The sequence below is a fragment of the Lepidochelys olivacea genome (genome assembly GCF_965140295.1).
Source record: "Lepidochelys olivacea isolate rLepOli2 genome assembly, chromosome: 1".
Classification (NCBI taxonomy): Eukaryota; Metazoa; Chordata; order Testudines; family Cheloniidae; genus Lepidochelys; species Lepidochelys olivacea.
The window spans coordinates 18770695-18789864 of NC_140411.1; the positions used below are offsets into that span (position 1 = coordinate 18770695).

General features: G+C 41.3%; 1 protein-coding gene across 1 annotated transcript in view; it reads right to left on the reverse strand.

Moving 5' to 3' along the window:
- Nucleotides 1-19170, reverse strand: part of TENM4 (teneurin transmembrane protein 4) — a 2254482-nt gene that overhangs the window by 239574 nt on the left and 1995738 nt on the right. The window contains exons 11-13 of the mRNA XM_084644861.1: nucleotides 14088-14340; nucleotides 5227-5325; nucleotides 3243-3478 (exon numbers count right to left, since the gene is read on the reverse strand). Coding sequence (XP_084500987.1) covers nucleotides 3243-3478; nucleotides 5227-5325; nucleotides 14088-14340 — 588 coding nt within the window. The remainder of the gene's footprint in view (nucleotides 1-3242; nucleotides 3479-5226; nucleotides 5326-14087; nucleotides 14341-19170) is intronic.

The window sequence follows — 19170 nt, forward strand, 5'->3', positions numbered from 1 at the left end:
TAAGTTTATATGGACTCTTGCTTCTTTCCTGATTGCCCCCCACCCCCAGATCTTTGAAATGAAAGAACAGCAAGATAAATAAGCCACAGACTATTAAAGAGCATAAACTCTTTGGAAATACACCTGCTGCTCTATGGCTTTTCAGTCTTAAATAGATGACATAGTGGATGCTACAGATGTGTTTTAAAAGACGCAACTGTCTCCTGCAAAGAGTTTCAAAAAGGTCCAAATGGCTCTTTGTTTTCATGCTGATCGATCTATCCATCCCTCCATCCCAGAACTAAGCAAGAGTTCTGTGTAAGCCTGAAAGCTTGTCTCTTTCACCAACAGAAGTTGGTCCAATTAAAGATATTATCTCACGCACCTTGTCTCTCTAATATCTGTGTGTCTGTATTGTATTGCTGCACATCACCATTATTGTATTGCTGCACATCACCATTGTATTGCTGCACATCTGAGCACCTGTCACGTAAAACATATTGGCAATAGCAAAGTCCCTAATGGAGTTCATGAAGTCTCTGGCTCTAGTTTTTTTGTTTTTGTTTTAATTTGAATGGAGGACTGTGCTGTGAATGGCATTCAGGTGCACTACCTTTCCCAGTGGACTGGAGCATTAGTACCAACTGCTAGGTGGATGAAAGAGAATTAAACTCCAAACCACTGCCATGGGCCCTGATCCAAAGCTTGCTCACTTTAATGGGAGACTTTCCATTGACTTCAACTTCTTTTGGATTGGGCCAATGGTCATAAAAGAGAATTTCCATAATTACTTTAACTATCAAGAGCCAGTGGCAACTGGCCAAGTTATCAACATTCACTAGACATAATAAGGGCTATATTTTGCCACACTTACTCATGTTCAACAATACCTTAACAATTCAAACAGTCTTAAGGAAATCAATAGGAGTGAGCTACTACTCAGCATGAATACAAAACTACATACATATCAGTGATCTAACAATAAATAAGCACTTATTTTGTAAACAGACCAGAAAATAAAAAAATGCATTGTTATTAAAAACGTCATAATTTTGATCAGGATACAACCTATCTTGTCAGAAGTTGGTCGAAGTAAATTTTTTTTTGGTAGGTGATACAATTCTTATCTGCAACTTGACAGGATGTAGAAAATAATTACAAATGAAAAGGTTATTCATAATTTTTATATGAGTTAATTAGTAAATCCAATCAGAGTCTCTCATTACAGTAATTAATAATTGATTATACTTCAAATTAAACACATTTTTTCATCAAAATCTAATTAAATACCTGCTTTTTTGCCTGCTGATTAAATCAGTGGGCCTGGCAGTGACACTCTTTGTTAAATATGTTTATGCTGTACTGAACTGATGCATTTTATTTTTAATAATTGATAGTTCCTTTAGAAATTAGCAATAATGACCCATAATTACGACTTCAACCTGATCAGCATTCCTGGCACCTTGCCAGTCACACACAGTGCTTGGCAGATACCACAGGACTCATCCAAATGGGAAAAAAAGGATCTAAAGCATAACCCATGGACATAATTTTTAACCATATTAACTATGAATTAAATCAGGACTCTCCTCTTTTCAAAACTGCTGGAAAAGTTTTCTGAACAGGAGACCATTAAGGGGCAAGCCAGCCTTCCTGACCTATCTGTAACACAGCAAAAGTATATACACATCCACAGTCATAATTAATGGACACCAAAGTTTTAAGTGAGCTATGAAGAGATACCTCTGACACAGAGAGATAATGTCCAATGGAACCCTGTTCAGAGCATAAGGAGAATGCTAGATAAATGAGACAGACAGGCTCAAACATAAGTAGCAAATGATGAAAACTGACTGTACATTCCATCAAACTGTTACTGATTTAATGCTGGTTAATTAATCATTTCTGCTCCTATTATAGCAGGCACAAAAGTGACTGAAGTATAATACGAGTCAGCAGTGGAAAAGATTGAGTCATTAGAGCAGCACACATAAAGGGAACATGGTGAAACTGAACATTGGTGGTAACTGTAGTAATAATTATACACGTATGAAATGAAAGAGAAAAATCTTTCAATCCAGGTAACGATTTGCTAGCTCTAATCGCAATATTTTACAGATCATTAGCCTACAGGAAGTTACAGTGAAATCCAAGACAACAGCTTGTTTGTGCCACACAGAACAGGCACTTTCACCTCTGGCTACACAACAGTTTGTATCATTGCCATTTTAAAAGAGGAGTCTAGCAAAGAACCTATATAAACTAATACCAGGTTTATCAGCGAAGAAGGAAGGGAAATGAAAGGTAATACCAGGCAAAATTCAAACAAAAATGCCATTGCACAGCTGCAACAGGACAGCAAATTTTCCATATCTTCTGTATTTCAAAGTTAATTTATTCCACTAACCCTCAAAATGTCCTGTTGAGCCAAAGCCCCTGAACTATTTCCTCAGTCAACTAAAACTCTCAGACTGTTCCTCTTATTCATGCAAGTAGTTCCATTGATTTCAATAAAATTACTCGCGTGAGTAAGACAAGCAACATTTAGCTCCAAGCCAAGTGGAGATTTTGCCGGAGTAAGAACAGGACCAACATTTCAGGATTTGGAGTCTGACTCAGCTCCCACTGACTTTGATGGGAGCACAATCGGGACCCCGGTCTCATTACTATGCTTTATTGTAGGTGGGCTTGTCTCATTCTAGCTGATTCCAACACTTTCTCCAGCAAAAAAGGAACAATTCAAACTCTTTACATACAGCATATGGAATAGGTTCTATTAAACTTTGGTGGTACTATTAAATGAAGTGAGCCCAACATTGCAACACCCATCAAAGTCAATGGGCTTACACGGGTTTCAGGGCTTGTCAGACAGAGAGTTAGTGCACAGCAAGCTGGCATGTAAATCCACAGTGCACCAGCCGGCTGTGCTCTAATGGTCCATATGGACCCGGCCACTGAACACTAAAAGTTCACTAGTGCACACTGATTTGCTGCTATTTGAGACTGGAATATGTCAAAACACACTAGAAACTTTTAGTGAGCAGTTGCATTGTCCATGCAGCCAGTTAGCGCATGGCAGACTAGTGTACTGTAGATTTACACCTCAGCTTACCACACACTAACTCTCCATCTAGACAAGCCCCACGAAGTCTTACTTGTTAGTTACTATGGGTGTAACCAACTTGGTCTTGCAGTTCCCAAATGTTAGCAACACTGGTGCTGAGGGTAGAGGATAAAAAGGCTGAAAAGTGAAATATGCTTACCGATAAAATAAGCAAGCAGGATCACCAGCGTGACTGAGATGATAATGGCACTCAGAGCAGCACATTTCCAGTTACAGTACTTATAGGGTTTCTTCAGATTAAAGGCAGGCCTAGAGAAGGTACTTCTGGGAAGGGGTCTAGGGGGAGGTGAGTACACAGTGCTGGACGTCAGGGGATATCCCGGCGATGTTGTACAGAAGAGGGGAGAGGTGCCTCCGGGTTTAAACAGGAAGTGCCTGAGGGAAGAAAGACAAAGAGTAGGTGACTCTTCACAAAAATAAAAGCAGAGGCAGAATTCAAAGCTTAGGGACGGTGGCTGCTTCCTGAGTGAAGAAAGCAGCTTCACACAATGATTTGTAAATACACAGATGCCATGCACAGAAGAGAAGAATAAAGAACAGACAAGTCACACAGAGTAAAAGAAAAACGTCACAGTGCCAACAATACTGCAGAGAACACTTTGACAGAAAGAGACATCTCCACGGGAAAGCTCACATTACAGTGAAATGAGAGATCCCAAGCACTGCTAGGACAGATCAGTTCACGCAGGCAGGACTGAGGGCCTGATCCTGTTCCCACTGAAACTTTCAATTGAATTTTAATGGGAGCAAGTTGGAGGTGGAGGAGAACATGAAAATGTACCCAAATATACTGATTGCTGCAGGAGAACTTTGTTTTGTTTTCGTTTTTGGGGTTTTTTTTGCTGTGTGGAGATGGGAAAAAGGGAGATCAGGTCGTTTCACGGTGCCAAAATGTCACAGTGTTCCTAGTTTTCCATCCCAACACTTTGACAGCAGCCATATTTTAGCCTACTTGTTTTTTGTGTGGCTTAGGAGACAGCAATGTAAGGACCTTGAGCAAGTCTCACTAAAGTCAGAGGGAAGAATCCCATTGATTTCTATGGGAGTTAGGACAAACTGTAAATGAAGACTACAATTTTCAGGAAAAGCTCTTGAGAACGTTAAGGCACCCGAATCCCTCTTTTCCTGGATTTTCTTCAGGAGTGAAGGGAAAGGAAGGAGAAACAGTAGTAGCTTGGGTGGTAGGCCTGATTCTCCTCTCTCTAGGCCAGTGTAAATCAGGAGTAACTCCACTACTGTGGGATCAGAATCAGGTCCAATGCAACTAGTATTTTTAGTCATGATTTTATTGGCCAGATCCTGAGCAGTGATAAATCAGTACCGCCCCACCGAAGTCGATGGGGTTATGCTGGTTTATGCCAGTTGAGCATGTGGCCCAAGGTTTCCATCTCAAAGACACACATGTAATAATAGGGAAAAACTCTCACATGCAGAAACATTGTTGTGAAGAAAAGTCATGGAACGATTTGTGCAGTATAAAGTGATGTGGATTTTCTTTTAAAACAACGTTTATGCTACTTCTGGCAAACCCATTAACTGTACAAAATAATGGTTGCTAGAGCATGACTCATTATTTCCACTATTCGTCTATGTTAAAACTTTAATTCTTGCAGCAGTGTCTCCACTATTAATTCATTTCTTTACTATATTTTGCTACAGCTTTATTTGGTCCCCACGGAAGCTGCATCTGCAGTGTACAAATATAACAAGCAGTATTGCAGCTGATGATGATTTGTTAGGCAATGAACCTGGAAAATATCAGTTTAACATTTGCAGTATTGTTCAGCCAGCCTCATAGTAGTTTAATGTCTTCACTGAAATCCTAGTAACCTTCGTTTATAAAAGACTGTAAATTGCTACAGATACATCTTATTAATGAAATGATTTTCAAAATGGCAAAGAAAGCCAATGAGATGCTATGGATCATCAGCATATTAATGAGGCTGCCATTAATATGTACAGGATGCTGTGCTCCAAGCTCAGGAACTTCATTTTTTAAAGCCATGTTAGAAGAGGCAAAAAATGGCATTGCCCTTAAAACGTCACTGAAGTGACCAAATGCTTTCATGCAAAGATCATAATGACTGTACAGTAAACAGGAAGACCACATACGTGTCACATACCCATCATTGTAAGCACCGTCATGTCGGGAGGAGGTGAGAATGTCCATCTCAATGAGGTTGTCCTGCAATGTCTCTAGGAATGTCTGCTTTGCTATGTTTCTACATACATATGGAAACATGAATGAAGCCAGTGAGTCATGCATCTATGAAGCGTGATCTTATAAACCACAATGGTTATAGTGCAGTTGTGCATGGAATTAGAATGATGGACCATATATTTATATGTATAGGATATTACACATATACATATACAGCATTTAAGAATGTTCACTTCTAAGTATGCGTATACACACATATATATGAACTGACACACATCCCTGTGTGCATATATATATATAAAGTTAGGTTTTTTATGTCTATGTACATTCTTTATTATTTTGCTGACAGTGCAAAAAATATGTATGAAACTTTTTGATCTGCTGGATTCAAAAGACCAAATCTTAATTTAGTAAAGCTGTACTCCAATAATGAGTCTGCATCAGTGTCTGTTTAGGTGCGAAGACTGAATTCACTGCCCAAATACTGTCAATACCATGGTTCCATCTTGTGTTATCACTAAGGTTGAGATTTTGTCATGGTTATTTTTAGTAAAAGTCATAGACAGGTCACAGGCAATGAACAAAAATTCAAAGAAGCCGTGACCTGTCTGCTGTGGCTCCATGGTTTCCCCCCACCACCATTGTGGCTGGGAGCTGTGGGGTTCTCCCTTCGCCCACAGCAGCTGGGAGCTGCATGGTGACCATATTTCCCAAAGAGAAAATGGTACATCCCAACCGCTCGCCTGCGGCATCCTACTCCCTCCCCAACCCCCTGTGAGGCTGTCACCCATCGCTGGAACCCTGAGAAGGGCCCCCTCAGGAGTCTGTCACCTGTTGCTGGAAATCTGCAGGGGCCCCCCTGTTGCTTGTCGCTGCTGTCGCCTGTCTCTGGAACCCTGCCAGGGCCCCACTGCCTGACAGCTCCAGAGTCCTGAAGCCCCAGGGGCTGAAGAAGAGAATGTCAGGGAGGTCTCTGGAAAATCACAGATTCTGTGACTTCCATGACCTCTGTGACATAAATGTAGCCTTAATCATCACATATCTCCATCCAAAATTTAACCAGATGGATGATTTAGTTGGTGTTTGTCCTGCTTTGAGCAGGGGATTGGACTAGATGACCTCCTAAGGTCTCTTCCAACCCTAATATTCTATGATTCTCTGTTTCGTTTAAATCCTTACTTTGCACTTTGAATTGGGTAATTAACAACTGAATTAATCTAATCTTCTTACTTATTTTAGTGAGGCAATGTTAGTCTGATATATAGAAGTTGAGATATCTGGGTTTTCTTTCATGTGCACGTTTTAAATAAACATTCTCTCAATTACTGAGTGGCAGAAAGTTGAATAAGTTATCTGTAATTCTTATAATGGATTGATGGTAATGGATAGCTTAAACAAATGGCACGTTAGTCTGAAATACCCCGGTTTGGGTTTTGAAAAGTCTTGCCCCTTCCCAGTTTTGTTTGTACATATATGGAGATCAGCCAAATCCAGAGCCATATATCCTAAACTACTTAATACTTTTGGTTGGGGGGATGGGGAGTGACCGAGAGACAACCACTCAACTTCAAATGTTTTATAATTACATTTGGAACATCTATAGCACCATCAAGGATCTCAAAGCTCTTTACAAACACTTAAGTCTCAGTTGACAGAAAATGAGGCACAGACAGGGGAAGGTGCCCAAGGTCCCACAGTCGGTCAGAGGCAGAGCTGGGAACCAGAACCGAGACCTCCTGGCCTGCAATCCTGTGCCACAAGACCAGACACAAGAACATCCTTTTCATCTTTTGCAAAATCAAATCCATCCCTGATTTTGCCATTCTCTATTTTCAAACTTCAAAAGTAAATCTAAGTCTGTATCTTGAAACTTCAGTAAATTCCCAAGCCAAGACTAAAGAAGAGAAACTCATCAGCATTGTGACACTTTATCACTTATGCAGGATTAAGGGTTTCCAGGATATGAGAGGCGTGTGGTGAACTCTATCACAGAAGCTGTATTCAGGTAACAGGCTATACCAAGGGAAACTTCAGTACTGCCGCATTATGTAAACCTCCCTCTATGAAGTGTCCTTAACCTTAGTTTTCATCTCTCCTTCTCGCTAATGCCAGCACTTGTTTAGTTCAAGCTACTGCCTTTGTTGGCTATGGGCTGCACTGACAGCACAGATCTGCAGTTGATCCCAGTGACAGGAATGTGATTCATATTCATAGCTTTCAAGTAAAGTGGATCAACATGCTTAAGCTGAGACATAGCACTGGAAATATCAACCCGTCTCAAAGTATTTACTGCTTCCTCTCCTTCCTCAAGAATGCAGGAAAAGTTGGGTGTTTCACTCAATGTAATAAGGAAGCTACGCACTCGCACATAGAGCCTTTAATGGATAAAAGGCAATGTACCTAACAACACAGTAATCAGAAAAGGTTCATGAATAATTAAAATTTGTGTAAAACTGGTGGTTCCATGTATTTCAGTTGTGAATTGTCAATAAAATGGAAGAGAACACTGGGTTATGTGATCTTCTAATGCATGTCAGGAACAGAGCAGTCACACACTGGGCTACACTGGCAATTATTATGCAACTGGACTCTTTCTTTACTATGGGCCAGATTCTACCCACTTACTTAATCTGAGTAGGGGTTTACTCTGGGTACATATGCTAATTCTGGAGTAAAATCCTGAGTCAACATGAGTCAGGGAGGTATAATCTGGTCCTCGGTGCTTACAGCGTGAAATTCTCTGGGACTAGTATTGCCCTAAAGCTACAGCTGTGCCAAGCAAATGGCTATCTCAGCTGGCATTTATTTGCTCACTGCAAGGTCACATTTACCAGAACAGAAAGGAGAGGTCAGAAAAAAAAGGGAGGAATAAAGAGCAGAGAAAGCGTGGGGAGAAATGACTCACCTGTAAGATCTCACTGCTGAGCAAAGATGTTTTCATACAATAAATTGCTTTTAAAGCAGCAAAGGCTGGAGAAGTGGAGAAAAGAGAAGCAGAAAGAGAACTAGAGGAAAAGGGGAGAGGAGTGAGGAAAAAGAAATGAAGAAAAAGAGGGAAGGAGGAGATGTGAAGAGGGGCTCCTCTTCCAGCAACATATGAAATTTTGATGGGTATAGTATTTGTAAGATTTAAGCACCTATACTTTGCATTTATGTTAGCTTTTGCATTAAACTCAACCTGTCCCCGCCCAACCCTCCACTCTGAACATCCCTGGATAAGGTCATTAAAAAGCTGAACCCAGATCTGAATTCTGCAAATAGTCCCAATGTTATTAAAAATCAAAACCAAACACCTTCAAATTTGGGATGGGAGAGGTTTGCAATCCAGTGTTTTATACACATTTTCTAGCTTGTGCTGGTCTCTATTTAAAAGATATACCTTTCTCTTTATGTCATCTCTCTGTGCTGGCTAGTGTGGAATTACAAAAATGGATATTCAACAGAAATACAGTTCCATTTTTGACATGAGATTATCACAATACCATATTTCTATACTTCAAAGGTCTTAATTCTTGGATTAATTGCTCTGGGATGGAATCTATTTTTTAAATGTTGAACTTTTTGTGGTTTACTTATTTATTATTCCACTAGTTGCTGATCTTTTTGATCCCTAAGTAGCTAGATTTTTGCAGTGGGAAGGAACTACACAGTTACTCTACATAGTAGGAAGAATTCTGCTCTCAAGTCTGAGGACAAACCTGAACAATGGTGTCTGGTCTCTGAGAACTCTCACCGAAGTAAAGGGAAGATCTGTGGATGTCGGAGATGAGCCACACGTTACTAATCCTCGATACAGTGCAGTCTCTATTTATTATGTTGTTACTAGTTCTACAACATATCTATTATCCAAATAGTTTGTTTAGTGGGGGAACAATAATATCTTGATGATGACCAACTGAATTACTAATTTGTTATGCAGCATCAGCTCATAGAATCATTTACCTGTTTATAAAGGCAATATAATGCCCTTCCAGCTGACCTTTCAGAAGTTACATAACTGCAACAAATAATCTGTTTTCTATACAATGTCAATGTATAGTGTGATGACATCTAGGATAAAGTAATAATGACAGTAGTTTGTGAAGCAAGTGAAAGCCCTAACCTACATACAAAGACTTCTTCTTGTGAGTAAATTCTAGATGACCAGTCTGGCTAGGAGCAATCATATGAATTCCTCAATATGTCTATGACAGTTAAGTAATATGCAAATAAAACACACTGCTTCACACTTGGAGAGACATTCACCAGATCTATTATGGTGGAGCAGTATTGATGCTATAGTTAAGGATGTGTCAGAGTTTTCAGTTTAACACGGGGTATAGTCTGGGCTCTAGATACCTAACAGACCACTTCTCTTTCTCTCCATGTATCACTGTAATTGTTAAGATTTCTGATGCTCGCTCTCTCTCTCTCATGGTCCATGGATTTGGACATCTAGGAGCGGGATGTTTTCACGGGAGGGCCTTTAACTCTGAGGTTACACCACTGATCCCACAAAGCCAGGTTATTATTTATTTTGGGTATGGCAGTAGGTGCCCAGAGACCCCAAGTAGATTTGGTGACCCCATTGTGCTAGTCACTGTACATCCACAAAAGAAGACAAGACCTCTCCTCCAAAGGCCTTACAATCTAAATTAAGACAAGATGCAACAAGGAAGTGTAACAAATAGCAAGAGGGAAGGGGCAGAGGAAAGCCATTATAATAACATGGTTACATAGGCTAACAATGTGCATAACTGGACTGCTGTAAATCAACTGAAAGGTGTTTTCCCCCACCTTTTCCTTTTTTTAAAATGAGTACAGTCTGCTAGACCTGAATACTGTTCGATTTAGCCATCATTTTTTGCTCAGTTTCTTCTAGGAGTTAGGGCCTTAGTTATATATTATGTACTCAAATCCTGAGACAATATGGAAGGAGCATGTTTAAAAATAGGTTAGGCCCCCATAGATCCCTGATAGCTAAGGACCTGATCCTGGAGTAACCTCACAGAAATCAAAGGGACTACTCATAGAAGGGCTGCAGAATTGGGCACAGAATAAGCTATGATGTACATTTCCTTAATAAAGAAACAACAGGTAAAGTTCACTGCCTGAGTGTATATGCACCAGAGTTGGTACCCTAATAAAATTATTGCAGCCGTGGCCAAGTCACATTTACAGTACTAACATGTAATTTTGTCCTAATCTTTTAGGGCCAGCTTCTTAGTTGGGTCTTAATCAGTCAGTCCCTGAGAAATCAATTAGACTGAAATGCCATAAAAATGTTAAATTGGGACATAATCTGCAGTTCAGAGGTGCCTGCGAACATGGCTCTTACCCAGATTGTCAAGGTTCCTCCCCCACTCTGAACTCTAGGGTACAGATGTGGGGACCTGCATGAAAAACCTCCTAAGCTTATCTTTACCAACTTAGGTCAAAACTTCCCCAAGGTACAAAATATTCCACCCGTTGTCCTTGGATTGGCTGCTACCACCACCAAACTAATACTGGTTACTGGGGAAGAGCTGTTTGGACGCGTCTTTCCCCACAAAATACTTCCCAAAACCTTGCACCCCACTTCCTGGACAAGGTTTGGTAAAAAGCCTCACCAATTTGCCTAGGTGACTACAGACCCAGACCCTTGGATCTTAAGAACAATGAACAATCCTCCCAACACTTGCACCCCGCCTTTCCGGGAAAATGTTGGATAAAAAGCCTCACCAATTTGCATAGGTGACCACAGACCCAAACCCTTGGATCTGAGAACAATGAAAAAGCATTCAGTTTTCTTTCAAGAAGACTTTTAATAAAAATAGAAGTAAATAGAAATAAAGAAATCCCCCCTGTAAAATCAGGATGGTAGATATCTTACAGGGTAATTAGATTCAAAAACACAGAGAACCCCTCTAGGCAAAACCTTAAGTTACAAAAAAGATACACAGACAGAAATAGTTATTCTATTCAGCACAATTCTTTTCTCAGCCATTTAAAGAAATCATAATCTAACACATTCCTAGCTAGATTACTTACTAAAAGTTCTAAGACTCCATTCCTGGTCTATCCCCGGCAGAAACCAGTATATAGACAGACCCACAGACCCTTCGTTTCTCTCCCTCCTCCCAGCTTTTGAAAGTATCTTGTCTCCTCATTGGTCATTTTGGTCAGGTGCCAGCGAGGTTACCTTTAGCTTCTTAACCCTTTACAGGTGAGAGGAGCTTTCCCCTGGCCAGGAGGGATTTCAAAGGGGTTTACCCTTCCCTTTATATTTATGACACAGATAGATCAAAATATGCACCTGCTTTTAAAAACAATGTTCTCAGCAGTGCTGCTTTGGTGACTCAACTGAGCAGATTCTGCCCTAGAGTGGATGCATACAGCTCCCATTGATCTCAATGAGAGTCCATGAATGTAATGGACTGACAAATTTGGCCCTTAGCTCGGTTTTGGGATCTAGTAAATGTTGTTTTCTGTCTGGAATCTATCCTGGGGGTTTGTTCATCCCAACTGAGGCAGTTAAGTGAATTTATATGCCCCAGTTTAGCTCCAGAAGACACGTCCTCAGGCCTAGGGAGGGGAAGAAACAGATATCAAGGTTGGGACCAAAATGGGGCTCCAGTGGATCTCTCCTTGGGCAAAGGGAATGGTAGAATGCAATCTCTGGAGAACGAGGAGGTAATTCTGTAAGCTGAACAGGAGTAGAGGCATCTGTCATCAGGGGAAGTCTTGAGTCAAAACTGCTGAGGAGGCCCAGGTGTGAGGAAGTGGGGTTGAGGAACTATAATGAGCCCCAGCTTAGAAGCAAACAGATATGGTGGGGAGGGCAGAGAATTGGTTAATTGGAAAAATTGTGTGCATGTTTGTTTGTGATAGACAGTGTGTGTTAGGGCATGTCTACACAGTGAGATAGTGTGCAGCAAGCTGGGGTGTAAACAAAGCACACTAACTGGCCATGTGGACCCTGCTACTACACACTAAAAGTTCCCTACGGCACTTTGATCTACTCTCCTTTGAAATAAAAGTCGACCAAAGAACACTACGGAACTTTCACTGTGTGGTATCAGGGCCCACACAACCAATTAGTATGCAGCAGGCTAGCATGTTGTGGATTTATACTGCAGCTTGCCATGCACTAACTCACTGTCTAGACAAGCCCTTAGTGTGAGTGCAGGCACATATTCAGGATTCATTGTATGTGGGTGTGTCTATGCGAGAAAGATTGGGTGTGTTCAGGTGTGTGTGTTTTCACTTTTTCTCACCGGTGTCTCTCTTCCCACTGTGAACACAAGCAGTGGGAAAGGGGCAAGAGAGCTGGCAGCCTCATCTCTTATTCAGAAGCTGCAGCAGCAAAATATCAAGAGCAGGTGAGAGGAAGGTCTAATCAGCCTGGTATTAAATAATGCCAGCGAGCATCCTTTTCATTATCCAAGTAGTTACGGGTGTGTAGCATATCCTGCAGGGGAATACGACAGGGAGCATGAACAACCATCAGGGGATACTATTATTAATTCAGTCATATCCAGAATGTCCAGCAAAATCACAGAGAGTCAAAGGTTATGGATCAACCTAAGACTCTGTGGGGTCCAATGGTAAGTGTCTATATGCATTATAGACAGATCTGACCCTCATTTTAGCGTTCTTGTTACTCTGTGAAGAAGCCCTTCTTAAACTGATTTCATAAAGGTTTATGTTTGTGGTTCTTCAAGCAAAGAGTGGGTAATTTTACACATTATCCATTGTGTGTACTTTCTTAGGACAAGCTAGGAGCTCATCTGTTACCAGGTACCACACAGATCTACAGACCATTTCTAATTTATAGAAAGTTTATTTCTTCATAAATATGAAACTTCAATATTGTCTAGATGTAAATCCAAATAAGACCACCTGCCATCACTTCCACGAAACTTGGTGCTTTCATTCTTAGACCTTTGAGAGATTTGCTGAAATCTTAGCCCATTTTCTGAGGAAAAAACATTTTAAACGGAGCAAGTTCCTCAGGATAAATAAGGACGATACTGAGACATACAATTATCCAGTACCAGAAAGGCAGGAGATACATGGAAAAGAACACGAGAAGTTAATGGAAGCAATATTAACTGACTCATGTGCCACCATTCAGTGTTCCGTACTGCTTCAAGCAATACTGGAGGATAGTAAAATGCAGCAACATATTCCCCCCTTTCTGATTAGGTCTAACAAGATCAACCTTTCCTGCATTATATATTACAATAATTATCTGCTGGATGAGGCACAGCTAGAAGGCTAAATCTTTTCAATATATTGACTGATTTCAGTTTCATAAATAGGATATTGATTTATCCCACCACATAAGAAGAAAATACATTAAGAATAAACATTTTTAATCTATGATTCTGGTTTTAATTTTAAATGGGGGAAAAAAACTTATAAGCCACTGTTAATACCAATGATATTTTTAGTATATGGAAGCAGAGCAATTTCCTCTTCTCTTAGTCCAAATAAAAGACAGGAGGAATAATACATACAACTTGGAATGGATAAATTAAACATCAGTTCACAAACTGAACCGGTGGCTAAACAGACATATTTTTCCATGTATACTGTGTTGTTCTAGCCATGTTGGTCCCATGATATTAGAGTGGGTGAGGTAATCTCATCTATTCGACCTACTTCTGTTGGTGACACACATAAGCTTTTGAACTTACACAGACCTGAAGAAGAGCTCTGTATAAGCATGGAAGTTTATCTCTCACCACCAGAAGTTGGTCCAAAAAATATTACCTCACCCACCTTGTCTCTCTACTATTTTTCTATGGCATACACTAAGCTGAATATAGAATACTGTAAATAACTAAAAAAAACCCCTACCTAGTCTCCAGTGGGATGTTGCTGTTGAGTAACCAGTTGTCCTGAGCATGGGCTGGCTCTTGGGTGCTGGCAGGGTGCTCTCCAGAAAGAGAGTGGTCAGTAGGAGCAGGGCTGGGGTTGCTACGTGGCGTGAAGTTCCCTCTGTTTAGGGAGTTGATTGAGGCTGCTTGATGCTGATTTGGCGTGTGAGCGTGTGGTAGTGGAGGTGGAGGAGTTCGAAGTCTTGAATGGTTCTGAAGACCTGGAGGGTGATCTAAAACATAAGTAAGTATTTGTAAGGTTTAGGACTCCAGCCAATGTTCATTCGCACAAGCAGTTCAAAGAAGTATGAAGACTAAGGGTATGTCTACCCAACAATTAAACACCCGTGGCTGGCTGGGGTCAGCTGATTCAGGCTCGCGGGGCTTTGGCTGTGGGGTTGTAAATTGCTGTGTAGATGTCTGACCTTGGCTGGAGCCCAAGCTTTGCCTGCCCCCACCCCGGTCGCTGCGTCTCAAAGCTTGGGCTCCTGCCAAGCCTGAACGTCTACACAGCTCCGTGAGCCCGCAGTCATGCCGTGGGTCTTTTATTCCAGTGTATACATACCGTTGAAGACTACAGACACGAAATCAAACTCAAAAGACAAACATGGTCCTTCCTGTTCAATAACTTCTAATGAAACATACAATACTTGTATAAAGTGAACAGCAGAACATACATTTCATACAAGAATGTTATAAAGGCTTAGAACACTGCAAGAGGTCTGTTCCTATCATCGAATTAGTTCTGACTCACAACTGCAGGTGTAATTGCCATCTTTGTAGTGATGCTGATTTATGATACAGCATGCAAAATATAACCAGCCTAGGTAAATAAAGCAAGGTAAATACACTTTTCATTGAAGTTTGTTCTCACTGCTTTGCCTGAATTCTCTAACCGGACCAGAAGATAGGGGTAAAAGATAGTAGAGTTCATTCTGGATTTCAAGAAGGGCATAAGACTGTATCGATACACAATTTACAAATGTAGACAGCATAAAAGGAGGGAGAACTACTGAAACGGAGTACAAAAAGGCTTGGGGAATAGATATAGGAGGTGTCAGTGAAATGAAACAGTTAAGGATGAGGATAGGAAAGAAGGGTGGTACTGGGGCCGTGTTAAGGTTACTTTGTTTAAAATTCCAGACATTGTCATGTGCTAGTGAACAAAATCTGGTGAGGATGAGATTAGGAAAGGAGGGAAGCGAGAGCAAATGTTCCAGAAAAGAACAAACACATGAAGAAAGATTAGAACAGATAAGGATTTTGGGTATAAAATAACTGGTAGATAATTTATTTTGCCCATCTTTTCTGGGAAATTAAGAAAAAAGTAAAAACTGCTAATGGATCTTGTGGGAGATGGATAGTTCAGGGTACTTGGTAATGAGATACAGAATGCTTAACCTCTACATCACTGGTTTCAACAGGTTAATGAGTGCAAGTCATCAACATATCATAATTGTATGGTGGCCTATGAGAAATGAGATGGTCATCTTAGCTCAGATCTTGCTAGCCAGGTATCCATATCACGCAAAAATACCAAAAATGCCATTAATTCATGGTCTCGGAGAGTTCAAGGACTGAATAGCCATGGAAACCTGGACATGGTACTTCTAGGTTGTCACTGAAGCCCAGGGCAAGGCAATGAAGAGGAGAACTCTTGCTCAGTAACAGACACTAGGCTCTTTACAGCAGGGACCTTTTCTTGTGTTCTGTGTTTAAAATAATAATGGCCATACTGGATCAGACCAGTGATCCCTTTAGCCCAGCACCCGGTGTTCTAGCAGTGGCCAATGCCAGGTACTTCAGAGGGAATGAACAGAAGAGGCAATCTTTGAGTGATCATTTGTATAGTGGCTAGCACAATGGGGTGCTATTCCACAACTGGAGCTCCTAGGCATTATATAACATGAATAAAAAAATAATAATAAGTCTGATAGATGAAGTTCTCATCTCATTTGTACACTGAATTTGTTGAGTCTCTTCCAGTCTGGGTTAACAGGCTGCTCCTTTTCACCATTTCAGTACTGACAGATGAATATTTCCAATGGCTGGATTTTGGCTATAAGGCTGCTCCCTCCTATAGTAATCACTTGACATTGAAGACTTATTAGACACTAGTAAAGTGTCTACCAAATTTGCAGTTAACCCCTGTCTAATAATACAATCATTCAATGGAATCATAGAATCATAGAACATCGGGGTTGGAAGGGACCTCAGGAGGTCATCTAGTCCAACCCCCTGCTCAAAGCAGGACCAATCCCCAACTAAATCACCCCAGCCAGGGCTTTGTCAAGCCTGACCTTAAAAACTTCTAAGGAAGGAGATTCCACCACCTCCCTAGGTAACGCAGTCCAGCGCTTCACCACCCTCCTAGTCAAAAAGTTTTTCCTAATATCCAACCTAAACCACCCCCACTGCACCTTGAGACCATTACTCCTCGTTCTGTCATCTGCTACCACTGAGAACAGTCTAGTGCTTCTGCCTTAAAGGGATGGCAAGAAATATTTGTCAATAGTTTCACCATATATGCTTTTCACACATTTAGATGCCAACCTCTTTCGAACCCCCTTTCAGGTAGTTGAAAGCAGCTATCAAATCCCCCCTCATTCTTCTCTTCCGCAGATTAAACAATCCCAGTTCCCTCAGCCTCTCCTCATAAGTCATGTGCTCCAGCCCGCTAATCATTTTTGTTGCCCTCCGCTGGACGCTTTCCAATTTTCTCACATCCAAAACTGGACACAGTACTCCAGATTAGGCCTCACCAATGCCGAATAGAGGGGAACAATCATGTCCCTCAATCTGCTGGCAATGCCCCTACTTATACATCCCAAAATGCCATTGGCCTTCTTGGCAACAACGGCACACTGGTGACTCATATCCAGCTTCTCGTTCACTGTAACCCCTAGGTCCTTTTCTGCAGAACTGCTGCCTAGCCATTCGGTCCCTAGTCTGTAGTGGTGCATGGGATTCTTCCATCCTAAGTGCAGGACTCTGCACTTGTCCTTGTTGAACCTCATCAGATTTCTTTTGGCCCAATCTTCTAATTTGTCTAGGGCCCTCTGTATCCTATCCCTACCCTCCAGCATATCTACTTCTCCCAGTTTAGTGGATAAACCTTCTGATAGAATATTTCACGGGTCCTGAGGTGAGAGGTTTAGGGTAGATGGAAGGGAACAGGGGACCTTAGAGACAGGCATAACGGCTGTGAGTAGAAAGTCCTACATAGTCGTTCCAAGAGCTATAGGGATGAGCTCCAGCTTCTCTAGCTAAGTTTTGTAAAGGACTTTGGGAACAAGAGGGACCATTTCTATACAAGGTTCTCGGATTGAGAGGCCATTAACTGCCCAAGCTTTGGGTTCCTAGTACCTAATAGGTCTTCAAAGGAGTATTGGCCAGATTCATAATGAGCACCCACATCTGGCGTGCCCAGGAATGGCAGATCAGAATGAACAAAGTCTCATTGCATTATGACAGGTTTCAGAGTAACAGCCGTGTTAGTCTGTATTCGCAAAAAGAAAAGGAGTACTTGTGGCACCTTAGAGACTAACCAATTTATTTGAGCATAAGCTTTCGTGAGCTACAGCTCACTTCATCGGATGCATACTGTGGAAAGTGTAGAAGATCTTTTTATACACACAAAGCATGAAAAAATACCTCCCCCCACCCCACTCTCCTGCTGGTAATAGCTTATCTAAAGTGATCACTCTCCTTACAATGTGTATGATAATCAAGTTGGGCCATTTCCAGCACAAATCCAGGTTCCCACACACACACACACAAAAACACACTCTCCTGTTGGTAATAGCTTATCTAAAGTGATCACTCTCCTTACAATGTGTATGATAATCAAGGTGGGCCATTTCCAGCACAAATCCAGGGTTTAACAAGAACGTCGGGGGGGGGGTAGGAAAAAACAAGTGGAAATAGGTTACCTTGCATAATGACTTAGCCACTCCCAGTCTCTATTCAAGCCTAAGTTAATTATATCCAATTTGCAAATGAATTCCAATTCAACAGTCTCTCGCTAGTGTCTGGATTTCAAGTTTTTTTGTTGTAATATCGCAACTTTCATGTCTGTAATCGCGTGACCAGAGAGAGTGAAGTTCTCCGATTGGTTTATGAATGTTATAATTCTTGACATCTGATTTGTGTCCATTTATTCTTTTACGTAGAGACTGTCCAGTTTGACCAATGTACATGGCAGAGGGGCATTGCTGGCACATGATGGCATATATCACATTGGTGGATGTGCAGGTGAACGAGCCTCTGATAGTGTGGCTGACGTTATTAGGCCCTGTGATGGTGTCCCCTGAATAGATATGTGGGCACACTTGGCAACGGGCTTTGTTGCAAGGATATGTTCCTGGGTTAGTGGTTCTGTTGCATGGTATGTGGTTGGTGGTGAGTATTCGCTTCAGGTTGGGGGGCTGTCTGTAGGCAAGGACTGGCCTGTCTCCCAAGATTTGTGAGAGTGTTGGGTCATCCTTTAGGATAGGTTGTAGATCCTTAATAATGCGTTGGAGGGGTTTTAGTTGGGGGCTGAAGGTGACGGCTAGTGGCGTTCTGTTATTTTCTTTGTTAGGCCTGTCCTGTAGTAGGTGACTTCTGGGAACTCTTCTGGCTCTATCAATCTGTTTCTTCACTTCCGCAGGTGGGTATTGTAGTTGTAGTTGCGATATTACAACAAAAAAACTTCAAATCCAGACTCCAGCGAGAGACTGTTGAATTGGAATTCATTTGCAAATTGGATACAATTAACTTAGGCTTGAATAGAGACTGGGAGTGGCTAAGTCATTATGCAAAGTAACCTATTTCCCCTTGTTTTTTCCTACCCCTCCCGCCCCCCAGACGTTCTTGTTAAACCCTAGATTTGTGCTGGAAATGGCCCACCTTGATTATCATACACATTGTAAGGAGAGTGATCACTCTAGATAAGCTATTACCAGCAGGAGAGTGGGGTGGGGGGAGGTATTTTTTCATGCTTTGTGTGTATAAAAAGATCTTCTACACTTTCCACAGTATTCATCCGATGAAGTGAGCTGTAGCTCACGAAAGCTTATGCT